Raw genomic sequence first — 13,978 nt, 5'->3', positions numbered from 1 at the left:
TCACGGAGGGAATGGTCTTTGCGGAAAGCGGAAAGGGGTGGGGAGGGAAATATATCCCTGGTGGTGGGGTCCGTTTGGAGGTGGCGGAAATGTTGGCAGATGATTTGGTTTATGCGAAGGTTGGTAGGGTGGAAGGTGAACACCATGGGGGTTCTGTCCTTGTTACAGTTGGAGGGGTGGGATCTGATGGCGGAGGTGCAGGATGTGGACGAGATGTGTTGGAGGGCAGCTTTAACCACGTGGGAAGGGAAATTGCGATCTCTAAAGAAGGAGGCCATCTGGTGTGTTTTGTGGTGGAACTAGTCCTCCTGGGAGCAGATACAGCAGAGGCGGAGGAATTGGGAATACGGGATGGCATTTTTGCAGGAGATGGGTGGGAAGAGGTGTAATCCAGGTAGCTGTGGGAGTCGGTGGGTATGTAAAAAATGTCAGTGTCAAGTCGGTCATCATTAATGGAGATGGAGAGGTCCAGGAAGGGGAGGGAGGTGTCAGAGATGGCCAGGAAGGGGAGGGAGGCTTTTGCCCGAAATGTCAATTTCGCTGCTCCTTGGATGCTGCCTGAACTGCTGTGCTCTTCCAGCATCACTAATCCAGAATAGTGTAGGTGCACCCAAGCCTGTTAGTTTGCCGAGTCTGAGGGTCTGGAGGTGGGTGTTTGCTGAGTCTCTGAGATCGGACAAGTGCGGTTTGGGACAGTTGTTCTGATGCTTGGTTCCTGAACAAAAACATCATGCCACAAACCACCTTGAATTCAGTAGAAGCCCTCCACCACCCTCTGGGCATCCAAGTAAGCCAAATGACTTATACAGAAATAATGCAGCCTGGAAAGGGAATTTCAGGACAGTCCTGGAAAATCCAGGATTCTTAGTTATCTTCAGTAATCCAGAGAGAAACGTTATGGTGTTATGGACCAGGCCAGAGCCCCTCAAAACATTTCAAGAAAGTAACCCAGATCCTAACTTTGTTTGTTGTTTTAAGCAGATATTCCAGAAACAATGCAACTGGTCAAACCACTTCTAAACAAAACAGTATTTATTTACAAGATTACCGAATGAAACTCGAAACAGATTACCTTAACCTATATGAAAACCAAATTGATAATCTGAATTTAATGATGCTATTCCAAATAATTGCAACAATCCCCATAAACACCCTTGGCCAAAAAGGGGAAAAAATCAAACACGGTTGTACAGAAGAAAAGTCAGAGAAACGCAGCATGGAATATCCTCTTCTGCGTAGCTGTTTCTTGGATCAACAGCCTCAAAATTGCCTGACTGTTTTCAGTGAATAACCAGACTGTCAAAACCAAATCAAAATAAAACACAGAAAAGCTGAGCTGGGAGATCTGGCCACTCGCCATTCCTTGTTAAGAGTGTTTTATAAACTTGAAAGCCTTTCCTGAGGCAGTATCTGTTAGCTATAATCACATTAGCCCTAAAACCTATCCAAACCCAGACTTTTCAGAACTTTGTTTTTACGATTTGCAGATGCTGGTGTTGGACTGGGGTGTATAAAGTTAAAAATCACACAACACCAGGTTATAGTCCAACAGGTTTAATTGGAAGCACACTAGCTTTTGGAGCACCTGATGAAGGAGCGTCACTCTGAAAACTAGTGCTTCCAATTAAACCTGTGGGACTATAACCTGGTGTTGTGTGATTTTTAACTTTTTTTTTTACAACCTCTTGAGGAAAACAAACAAGGAGAACATAACCAGAAGGATGTTGTGAAACTTGAAAGGGTTCAGAAAAGATTTACAAGGATGTTGGCAGGGTTGGAGAATTTGAGCTATAGGGAGAGGCTGAATAGGCTGGGTCTGGGGGATATGACTAGGATAAACAGACAAGGTCTTTTCCCTGGGATGGGGGAGCCCAGAACTAGAGGGCATAGGTTTAAAGTGAGAGGGGAAAGATATAAAAGGGACCTAAGGGGCAACATTTTCACACCGTGATGTGTGTATGGAATGAGCTGCCGGAGGAAGTGGTGGAGGCTGGTACAATTACAACATTTAAAAGGCATCTGGATGGGTGTATAAATAGGAAGGGTTTCAAGGGATGTGGGCCAAATGCTGGCAAATGGGACTAGATTAGGTTGGGATATTATGACTCTATAACCTTGTGGGCGGCACAGTGGTTAGCACTGCTGCCTCACAGCGCTAGAGACCCGGGTTCAATTCCTGCCTCAGGCGACTGACTGTGTGGAGTTTGCAAATGGGACTAGATTAGGTTGGGATATTATGACTCTATAACTTGTGGGTGGCACAGTGGTTAGCGCTGCTGCCTCACAGCGCTAGAGACCCGGGTTCAATTCCTGCCTCAGGCGACTGACTGTGTGGAGTTTGTACGTTCTCCCTGTGTCTGCGTGGGTTTCCTCCGGGTGCTCCGGTTTCCTCCCACAGTCCAAAGATGCGCAGGTTAGGTGAATTGGCCATGCTAAATTGCCCGTAGTGTGAGGTAAGGGGTAAATGTAGGGGTATGGGTGGGTTGCGCTTCGGCGTGGCGGTGTGGACTTGTTGGGCCGAAGGGCCTGTTTCCACACTAAGTAATCTAATCCAATCCAATCTAAACCTTATTAAATGAGCAGCATCAAAGAAGCCTACAAAAGTAATCATGTCTCCCAAGCACACTGATATAACTCATCTGTAATCCTTTGGCACAGTAATTCTCTATATTCTCTCTTGTGCTCGGAATAATTGATGACATTGGGACAGAATAATTGACAGAAATTGGTCTGCCCATCTGCCCTTTCCTGAAGACAATATTGTTCCTTCTAACTCTGAACATTGATCCCCTCTTGTATAAAACATCAAAACTCATATCTCACAATTATTATTTGTACAAGCAAACAAGCAAGTTCAGGCAGGTTGTAATGATACCATGCATGAGCTTCTAATAGGTTGAAGTCAATATTGAAACATTCCTAACAAATGGTTAGACTCCAACATTGAAAGCTTATGTCACCAAATTTAGAAACTTAGTTTCTTGAGATCCATGCTTTAACAAGCTCTCCTATTTATAAATGTTACTGGATCAATGATATGGTTTGGGAGTTGCACATGGCTAAAACAGCCATTGTGTGTCTTTCCACTTGTAACTTTTATCTCCACCTTTTTCCATTGTTCTATCTTTGAATTAATCATGATGCAGCAGGAGTATTTAAGTGCCAAGCTGAAGTCCATGGACTGTGAATTGTTAATTACCTCGGGTTGCAAATGGAGGGTTTTTTTGCACGTCTCGTTGAATAGGTGCGATATTTCAATTAATGCACCATTATTGTAAGAGTAGCAGAAGCAAATTCAGAAAAATATTAACAACTGCTATTTTCCCTCCAACGTTTCTAATTTAGTGAAATCTGTTTCAGTATGACAATTCCACCTTAAAGCATTGAGAAAACGTATTTGCAAGAATTGACGTAAAGAATGCAAAAACACTTTTTCTCAAGTAAAATTACAAACTATAGACCATCTAGTCTGTGGCAGTAGTGATCCTTAACCAATTTCTTGCAGGAAATTGGCTTCATACTGACTGAAAAATATAACCAGTTCAGTCATCTTTTTGTTTTATGACGCATGTGTTTCTTTAATAAAAGAGACTAAATGCAAGACATGTATTATAACATATTAGCATGAATGCTCATCCTGTCAATTAATAGCACCGAATTAGCTTTACAACAGCCATCTCCATTTACAAAAAAAACCTCTAATTTTTTAAAACATCCTGGGGGCTTCACTGGAGAGTTATCAGACAAAATTTGCAATGAGTTGTATGAGATGTTATGGCAGGTGTTTGGTCAAGATAGTAAGATGTAAGGAGCATGTTAAAGAAGATGAGAGAAGCAGAGAGTTAGGGAGGGAGTTTTGGATCTTGGAGTTGATGACAGGGCCTACTATCTTCTCAACATAAAGGACTAAATGGAAGATAGTGTGGGCTTGGAGGCTTGTGAGGCTTAAGGTTGCAGATGAGGAGGGTGAAGCACAGTGGCTCTTAGTGGTTAGTACTAGTGCCTCACAGCATTAGGGACCCGAGTTTGATTCCAGCCTCTGGCAACTATCTGTGTGGAGCTTGCACATTCTTTGTGTCTGCGTGGGTTTTCTCTGGGTGCTTCGGTTTCCTTGCACAATCCAAAGATGTACAGGTTAGGAGAACTGGCCATGCTAAATTGCCTGTAGTGTTTAGGGATGTGGAGGGCAGATGCAATAGTCAGGGTAAATATAGACAATGGGGTATGGGTGGGTTACTCTTTGGATGGTCGGAGTGGACTTGTTAGGCTGAAGGGCCTGTTTTCACACTGTAGGGATTCTATGATTCTAAGCCGTACACTGTTTTGAACAAAAGATTGATCTTAAATGTGAAGTATTGTTGCTTATGCCCAAAACGTCGATTCTCCTATTTCTGGATGCTGCCTGACTTGCTGTGCTTTTCCACTCAAACCTCTTTATTAAATAACCAGTGTCACCATCTAAATGAAAACTGTGTTAAACCATGCAAACATTGTGTTTAATGCTTCATGATTTTAAGTATTTTCTTATTTTGTGTTTTCTTACTCTTGAAAACAGAATGAAGTAGAGCTGACCAGCATGAAAGATTGAATTGATGACATCGGATAACTTAAATAATCGTTTTAGTTTAAAAAGCAAATGGAAGACGTTTTTGTTTCAAGTGTACATGGTTCTAATGTGTTCTATGATGCATATTTCATTTTCATTTACATGAAATGCTTTTGAGAAGTGTGAAAATGTTTTGCATATATTATTATTTCTATATTAAACCAAAACGCATGAGAATAAATCCTTATAAAGCAACATTACATTTTTTGTATCATAATTTAAATTAGATTGGTTTTTTTTAACAATTTAGTAGAACTGAGGACTGCACCTTGATATCTCTACCCAGCTTTGTGACGAATCATGAATTATTAAGGAGCCACCAATCGAACCATGGAAGCTTACTCCAATAACTTGCACACTATTACTGAAGTACCCCGGCCATGTTCCAGTCCTTAAAAAATTCGCATTCATCACTTAAGGATGAGTTTTTGGTTCCTCCAATTCAATGTGATTGCTGGTTGAAATTTCATACAATAAAGAAATGGTGGAGGTCCAGGAGCCAAATTAGTAATTCCTTCTGGATGCAATGTGTGGGAGAAAAGAAAAGTTGTTTTTATTTGCTCATGAATGTATATCGCTAGCAAGTCCAGCTTCGCTGCCCTGTCCTTTGAGAATTGTGGTCTAAGAAGTTACACAAAACCAAGATTTTCTATGGAAAACCCTGGAAAAGGCAACTGCAAGCAGTCTGAAATATTTTTTGAAAATTTTCTGTAAAATATTCACTGCCACCATTTTGAGTTTTGATGTGATATTGTCCATAACGTTAGAACAAGAGTAAGCCTCCAGTTAACCACTCCACTATTCAATGAAATCCATTCCACTCATGTGATATGTGTAATGTTAGCCAGGCCAGGCATTTATTATAGTTCCTCATTGCCCCTGAGGAAATAGAGATGAACTGCCTTTTTGAATTGTTGTATCCGTGTGCTATTCAAGAGGGAATTCCCAGATTTTGATCGAGCGACATTAAAGGAGCAGTGATATATTTCCAAGTCAGAGTAACGAGTGGCTTGAATGAGAAATTTCAAGTGGCTAGAAGTGTCCTTCTAGTAGAAATGGTTATGGCTTTGGATGTGCTATCTAAGGATCTTTGGTGAATTTCTACAGTGCATCTTGTAGATGGCACATGTTGCTATTGTGCATCAATGGTAGAGAGGGAGGATGTTCCAATCAAGTGGGCTGCTTTGTCCTGGGTGGTGTCATGCTTCTTGAATATTAGTGGAGCTACAATAATTCCAGGCAAATTGGGGTGTATTCCACTGCACTCCTGACTTGTGCCTTAGCATCTGACCTGCTGTTATATTCACTATTTTATATACTAGTCCAGTTTAGTTTCTGGTCAAGGTAATCCCCAGGATGTTGATAATACTACTGAACATCAAGGGGCAATGTTTACATGGCATTTGTGTGGCACGAACGTTGCTTGCCACTTTTAGCCCATGCCTCTATATTGTCCAGCTTTGTTGCATTTGATAGACTTTTGTGATATCTGAGGAGTTGTGAATGCTGCTGAGCATTGCATAGTCATCAGCAAACATCCTCACATCATTGAAACAGCTCAGGATAGTTGGGCCTAAGACACTACTTTGAGATACTCCTGAAGATTTGCTGGAACTGAAATTAATGACATCCAACAACCACAAGCATCTTTCCTTGTGCTGGATTTGAATCCAACTTTATATTTCTTATTCACGGATATTTATCAATCTTGGATTAAAATTCTTGCTCATTTAGATTACTTAGTGTGGAAACAGGCCCTTCGGCCCAATAAGTCCACACCGACCACGCCAAAGCACACCCACCCAGACCCATTCCCCTACATTTACCCCTGCACCTAACACTACGGGCAATTTAGCATGGCCAATTCACCTAACTTGCACATTTTTAGACTGTGGGAGGAAACCCACATAGACATGGGGAGAATGTGCAAACTCCACACAAACAGTTGCCTGAGGCGGGAATTGAACCCGGGTCTCTGGCGCTGTGAGGCAGCAGTGCTAACCACTGTGCCCACAATTCTTCATGAACAGAGATTCAATTCTTCCTGTCTGTTAGAAATGTTTCATAATTTCCCTCATGTCTGACTCTAAATTTTAGACTTCATCCCATAGATGTAGAGTCACAACAGTGAAAATAGTTTCTCTTTTTCTACCTTTTGAAAAGATAGAAGCTGTGGTACACTTTGAACCAATTACATCAGCAGAAGGAGTGACAAGGTCCTGCGAGGAGAGTGCAGGGAGCTGGGCCATAAATTGAAAAGCAGAACCTTCAGGGTGGTAATCTAGGGATTACTCCATTCCATGTGGTGGTGTAGCAAGGAATAAGAAGATAGCTCACGAGCTGGTGGAGGGTTTCAGATTTCTCGATCATTGGAATTTCTTCCAAGATCTGTACAAAACGGAATCTTAACTGGATTCAGCATCCAGCATCCTGACAAGGTTTACTAGTGCAACTTGCATGGATTTAAACTAATAAGGCAACCAAAGCAACAGGTCAGAAAATGAGAAGATGGTAGTGGTTAATAGGTTAATAAGGACTAGTCTAATGAATATGGTGAGGAAAGGAATAATAAAAGATCAAAATGCGAGTTGAAAGAAATGGTAGAGATGAGGCTCAGTATTATGAGGGATTAATAAATAAGAATGGAAAGTGTGGACAGCATAAGAAAATATTTGAAAAAGACTGACTAGTTGAATTTACTTAACCTTGCACCTTAAATGCACATGATATTCAGATTAAAGTTGATGAGCTAATGGCACAAATAGACAAATGGGTATGACCTGGTGGAGAATACTGAAACCAGGTCCAGGAAGTTTAGGACTGGGAGTTAATTTTCCAAGTGTACTCCATATTCTGAAAAGATAGACGAAGAGTAGGAGGTGGTGTTGCTTTTTTAGTTAAGGATGATATCAAGGCTGTATTAAGAAATTATATTGGCACTACTGGGGACCAAAACTTGAATCCATATGCATAGCAATAAAAAGCAAGGCAAGAAACCCCTTGGTAGGTGTAATTTATAGGTCCACAAACAGGACATCTAAACTAGGGCCTAGTATAAACCAGGAAATAATAAAGACTTGTGAGAAGGGCTCAATGATAATTTTGGGAGATTTTAACCTGCATGTTTATCTGATTAATAACTTGACAAGGGTAGCCTGAAGAAAGCTTATTGGTGTGTATGGAGGATTACTTCTTAGAACAACACGTCATTGAGCCAACCAGAGAACGAGCTACTTTAGATTTGCTGCTGTGTAATGAGCAAGGATTGATAAATGGTCTTGTAGATGAGGATCCTCCTGAAAGGAGTGACCACAATATGCTAGAGATTCAAATTTCAGTTGAAAGGGTGAAGGCAAAGTTGCATGTGAGAGTTTTAGCATTGGGCAAAGAAAGAAGTTGGCCCAAGTGGACTGGGCAAAAATATTAAAGGGCAAGGAAGTGGCAAATGCTGTGCGAGATACTAAATACCTCTCAATTAAAGTACATTCCTGCAAGTAAGAGGAATTCTAATAAGGTGAAAAATCATCCATAGCTTCACAAGGAAGTCGAGGATAACAAAGGCAAGAAGTAGGACATATCATACTGAAAATGTCAGTGACAATCCGGAGGACTTAAACATCAGCAAAGAGTTACTAAAATGAAATAGAGTTAAGATGAACTACAAAAGGAAACTAACAGCAAATGTAGGCGCTGGTACCTATGTAAGATATAGTAAAGCCGAGAAAAGTGAAACTAAGCGTTGGCCTTTCAGAGAATGGAAGTAACATGATAAGATGGGGAAACTCAAATAGCAGAGGCACCAAACCAATTTTTTTTTTGTATTTTCACAGCGCAAGATAATTCATTCACAAAAATTGCAGTTACTACTGAGGAACCTAGTGAAATTATTATAACGAGGGTGGAAGTATGAAGTTGACTGATGGGATTAAAAGCAAATAAGTCGGTGAGGGCTCGTGCCTGACCCTAAGGAGTTGGCAGCAAAGAGTAGATGCATTAGATAGGATTTTCCAAAATTCCCTGGTTTCTGGAAATGTACCAGTGGATTGGAAGCATCTATTTTTTTAAAAAAAAAGGCAAAATGTGGGAAACTACAGACCAGTCAGTTTGACTTCTGTCGTGAATAAGTTGCTGGATTCAGTCATAAAGGAGGAGATAACTGAACACTTGGGAAAAACAAAGCTCAATTCAACAGTGTCAGCACAGCTTGGTGAAGGGAAGGTTGTGTTTGACAAACTTGCTGGAATTCTTTGAGAATATAACTAGCAAGGTGGATAATGAGGATCCAGTAGACGTGATTTATCTAGATTTCCAGAAGGCTATTGACAAGGTGCCACAAAAAAGATTGATTCAGTTGGTTAAATCCCAGGGGATGAAGGTAGAGGATTGGCTGACTGATAGAAAGCAGAGAGTTGGGCTAAATGGCTCCTTTTCTGGATCATGAACTGAAATGAGGTGCCATTAGGTTCCGTTCTCAGACTTCAACTATTTGCAATCTACATAAATGATCTGCAAGCAGGGATAGAGTGTGACATCGCAAAATATGTGGATGGTACCAAAATAGGTGGGAAAGCAAGCAGTGATGACAGAGTTTATAAATGGATATTGATAGACTAGGAGAATGGACCAGAATATGGCAGGTGAAGTTTAATGTAGATAATTGCAAGGTCGTCCATTTTGGCTGTTAAAATAAAATGCCAAATTATTATTTAAATGGAAGCAGATTCAAAGTGCAGAGGGCATCTTTGCACATGAACAGAAAGTGTGTATGCAGGTGTGGTATGTAATCAGACACAAATGGAGTCCTGGCATTTATTATAAAAGGACTAGATTATAAAAGTAAGGAAGTGTTGTTACAGTTTTGAGAAGATTTTTAGCTCAGGTTGAGGTTCTGGATGTAAGTTTTCTCACTGAGCTGGAAGGTTTGTTTTCAGATATTTTGTCACCATACTCGGTAACATCAGTGAGGCAGAAGTGGGTACTGCAGATGCTGGAGATTACAGTCAAGATTAGAGTGGTGCTGAAAAAGCACAGCAGGTCAGGCAGCATCCGAGGAGCTGGAAAAATCATATTAGCCAAAAACTTATTGAATGATAGAGTAAGTTGTGGATTTGTGGATTGCAAATGGTTATAGTTGATAGATTGAGTAAAAATGTTGGATTTATGCTCTGCTGCACTTGGAAGCTGGGAAGGAATTTTGGAGGGAAAAGCAAAAACTGCTTTGATGCCTTTTCTTGCAAATCTTGATATCTCTTAATAACAATTGAAAAGTGCTTAAATGCATCAAAATATTTACAATATGGTGGTGCTTTGCTGAGCACAGTTACGCTGCTCAGGAACTGTCATTTACAGGGATGATTGAAGATTACTAAACAGCATTGTGTCGCAAACTGGAAAAGCAAGTAAGTCAGGATGAACAGGAAAAGATAACAGAGCAAATCAAGTGATATAATACTGTCAGCAAAACTGGAACATATCTCAGCTGAGTCCAGGAGCTGGTGAGCATCAGTACCTGAGAATCACAATACTGAGCTGAAGAGCTGGATAGTAAATGACAACTTCTCCAATGTTCAGGAGACCTTGGCTTTCAATATTAACATTCCTCATCGGATGATTGTGCTGAAATGCTGAGACTCCATTGATCCAAGGGAGCAGGCAGATTGGATGCTTTGGTATAACAATAAAACAAACACTTTTATCATTTTTGGTTATATCATTTGCAAATGGCTAAGAATTAATTAATGTAAGTATGTATCCTGCGGTTCCATATTCTGAGTTGTACTGCAATCATGCTGAGTGTAATATGTATGACAGTTGTAAGGAGAACAGTTAATGTGAGACTGTAGCAGTTGGAAACTCAGCTGAGTGAGTTCTGACTGACCACTATTGGGAATTGATTTAAAGTGGAACTCAACAGGTATGTCCTTTTTAAACTGAATGTGTAGTAGTAAAATCAGATTAGGCCAGGAAGTAAAATAGTGTAATTAAAGAAAGTAGCGCCATGATTCTGGCTGTGAGAATTCAGGCAACTGAGTTCCTTCGTCTAACTGAGATGCTGATTAGAGTCATTCAACAGATCCTCAGAGAGGACCTTGATGATAAAGATGCGCACCGCATGGTTATGATGAGTGCGATTAGTGAGGGTCTGCAGCAGAGTGGGACCTCAGCTAAATGAGATGTAGATCATAGTCATCAGCACAGAAACTGGCCCTTTGGCACAATTCCTCCATACCTAAGGTTTTCTCAACTGAACTAGTCCCATTTGCTCGCGTTTGATCCAAATCACTCCAAATCTTTTCTATCCATGTACTTGTTCAAATGCCTTTTAAATATCATCATTGTACCCACCTCTACCAATTCCTCTCTCAGCCTCATTCCATATACACACAATCCTCTGCATGGAAAGAATTGCTACTTGGGTCCCTTTGAAATCTTACCCCTCTCACCTTAAACCTATACCTTCTAGTTTGGACTCCCATACCTTGGGAAAAGACCTTGGCTATTCACCGTATCTATACCCCTCGTGATTTTATAACCTCTATAAGGTCACCCACTCAGCCCCCTCCGCTCAAGAGAAAAAGATTCCCAGCCTGTCCAGTCTCTCCTTATAAATCAAATCCTCCAATTTTCGTAACATCATTGTAAAATCTTTATTGGATCCTTTCAAGTTTAATAACATCTTTCCTATTTCAGGGTGACCAGAATTATATGCAGTATTCCAAATGTGGCCTTACTAATGTCTTGTGCAGCTGTAACATGACATGCCAACTCCTGTACTCAGTGCTCTGACCGAGGAATGCAAGCCTGCCAAATCCTTCACTATCCTTCCTGTAGACCTGTGACTCCACTTTCAAAGAACTATGTACCTGCACCCTTCGGTGTCTCTGTTCAACAATCCTCTCCAGAGTCTTACCATTAACTGTGTAAGTCCTGCCCTGGTTTTTCTTACCAAAATGTAATGTCTTGCATTTATCTGAATTAAACTCTTACCTGTCATTTCTCAGCTCACTGGCCTAGTTGATCAAGACTCTACTTTTAGATGTCCACTATACTAGCAATTTTGGTCTCCTCTACAAACTTACTAACCAGTTGAGTGAGTTTTGACTCCCTATTATTGGAAATTTGATTCAGTGGAAATTCAGCGCAAAGTGGGGGAGAGATGCTTTAACTAGAAGGAAACATTTCAGAGTAAGGGGTGAGTGGGAGAAGGTCGAAAGTATCATTCGAGAGGCTGACCTACAGTGAGACCAGTATCAAACTGATGTCATAAACCATAGCATGATGCCAGTGGAAGGAAAGAAACTGAGAATATTTTTAGCTTTTAAAGTAAAAGTCAGGTTTTCATAGAACACAGAAAGGTACAGCACAGAACAGGCTCTTTGACCCATGATGTTGTGCCAAGACTTAATCCTAATTGTAAAATATAGTAACTCAACCTACGCACCCCTCAACTCACTGCTATCCATGTGCATGTCCAGCAGTCGCTTAAATGTCCCCAATGACTCTGCTTCCACCATCATAGATGGCAACGCATTCCATGCATTCACAACTCTCTGCGTAAATTTGTGTTTCTTCAATTTGTATTTAGATCTCGTGTTTTCTTTCTCTGGAAAAAACAAAGCGACTGGAGTATGAGATCAACACTGGTGATTTTTTTTCTCCTTTTTAGTTTATAAAAACAATATATCAGTATAATTACATGTAAAGAGGAGAGGATTTTAAGTAATTAATTTATAAGCTAAATCAAATACGATAATGATGCATTACTCTTGCAACATATGCACATCAAGACAGCCATTGACTGCATCCGGATGGCCATCAACTCAATGAAAGATGCCCTTGGTCTGCCTGAAACTCCTTTGCCTTCCAGTGCAAAGAATTGGCCTCAATTAAATAACGTAAACTGGCGCACTGTATATGCCAATATATGTGTAGCTTGGAGCAGCTGGTCCCAAGGTGGAGTGGGGAAAGACTGCCATCTAAGATCTTTTGGCCGCAATATAACCAGGATCTATTGTGTTTTGAGATGACCTGAATGGGAAGTTAGACAGTTTCCTTTCATGTTTAGAAAATGTTTTTTTGTTGCAACTGAATTGAAGTTGTAATGAGGAATGTCAAAATTCTCCTGCAAAGTCTGTATGGAACTGCTTTGTACTTGTGTTTAGTTGATTTATGAAAAAAGTATAATCTTGAAATTAAAAAATCATATGGGAGCAGTAGGGCACCATGCATGTGTAAGAGATTTGTAATTGAGAAACCTCAGCCCCTGAAATTGTCCAACACTTATGAGCTGTATGGGCAAGAATAGGACTTGCAGGAAGAATGATCAAACTGATGATGGCACCTTGGTATAAGGAATGAGAGGAAGTGACAACTGGAGATCAGGGTCAGGAGTGTGGCACTGGAAAATCACAGCAGGTCAGGCAGCATCTGAGGAGCAGGAGAGTCGATGTTTCACACATAAGCCCTTCATTAGACTCCAATTCAACACAGATCCAAAGTTCCTTGAGCTGCAAATTGTTACAATAGATGTTTGTTCTGAATCACATTGGTGTCCTACAGCTTTCATATGATATTTTAGTTTCAAAATTGTACTTTATTCATAAATCAATTAAACACATTCCTCATATAGGGCTTATACCCAAAATGTTGAGTCTCCTGTTCCTTGGATGCTGTCTAACCTGCTGTGCTTTTCCAGCGCCACATATTTCGACCTTGGTATTGGGAGCCTTTCAGATAGGGGAAGAAAATCATAATGTAGTTTGGGCAAGGGGCAGTATAATTATGGGATAGATAATATTCTTTGCAGCTGCAAGCAGGACTCCCAAAGGCTGAGTTGCCTGGCTGGTACCAGAGTTAAAGATATCTCCTCAGGGCTAAAGAAGAACTTGGAGAGGAATCTACCTGACCTTGTCCACATTGGTCCTCATGACATGGGTCACATTAAAAAGGTTTGACTGAAGATTTTGAAAAATTAGGACCTAAATTCAAAAACAGAATGATCCCTGGATAGCCACCTAAACCATAGGCAAACTGGCATAGGGTAAATGAAGTCAAAGAGCTAAATGTATGGTTTAAAGATTGGAGTGATTGGAATGACTTTAAGTTCATGGGACACTGTCACCAGTTATTGTGATAGATGAGAACTGTTACAGTGGAATAGGCTACTACACTTGAACCGTGCTGGGATGAGTGGTCTGATGAATTGAAAAGCTAGGGCTGTAGAGCGGGCTTTAAAGTAATTGGGGGAAGCTGGTGCGGTTTGCGAGAAGGGAAATATAGGCTCACAAAAACAAGAGGATATGGCAGAATTACAGGTCAACTATTTGGATTACAACTCCTAGTAATGGGCAGGAAGGGACAGAATATGCAACC

At 40.6% G+C, this 13,978-nt stretch overlaps 1 protein-coding gene across 11 annotated transcripts in view; it reads left to right on the top strand.

Annotated features, from left to right (window-relative positions):
• LOC122564315 (synaptonemal complex protein 2-like) overlaps positions 1-4,795 on the top strand; it is a 277,458-nt gene extending 272,663 nt beyond the window's left edge. For all 11 annotated transcript variants that reach the window (XM_043719015.1, XM_043719016.1, XM_043719018.1 and 8 more), the window contains one exon: positions 4,556-4,795. In XM_043719015.1, coding sequence (XP_043574950.1) covers positions 4,556-4,588 — 33 coding nt within the window. In that variant the 3' untranslated portion in view covers positions 4,589-4,795. The remainder of the gene's footprint in view (positions 1-4,555) is intronic.
• The last annotated feature ends 9,183 nt before the right edge of the window (positions 4,796-13,978 follow it).

This window comes from Chiloscyllium plagiosum, chromosome 29 (assembly GCF_004010195.1).
Source record: "Chiloscyllium plagiosum isolate BGI_BamShark_2017 chromosome 29, ASM401019v2, whole genome shotgun sequence".
In the NCBI taxonomy this organism is placed as follows: domain Eukaryota; kingdom Metazoa; phylum Chordata; class Chondrichthyes; order Orectolobiformes; family Hemiscylliidae; genus Chiloscyllium; species Chiloscyllium plagiosum.
Note: the sequence above shows the minus strand (reverse complement) of the source record. Positions and strands in the feature narration are given on the sequence as shown.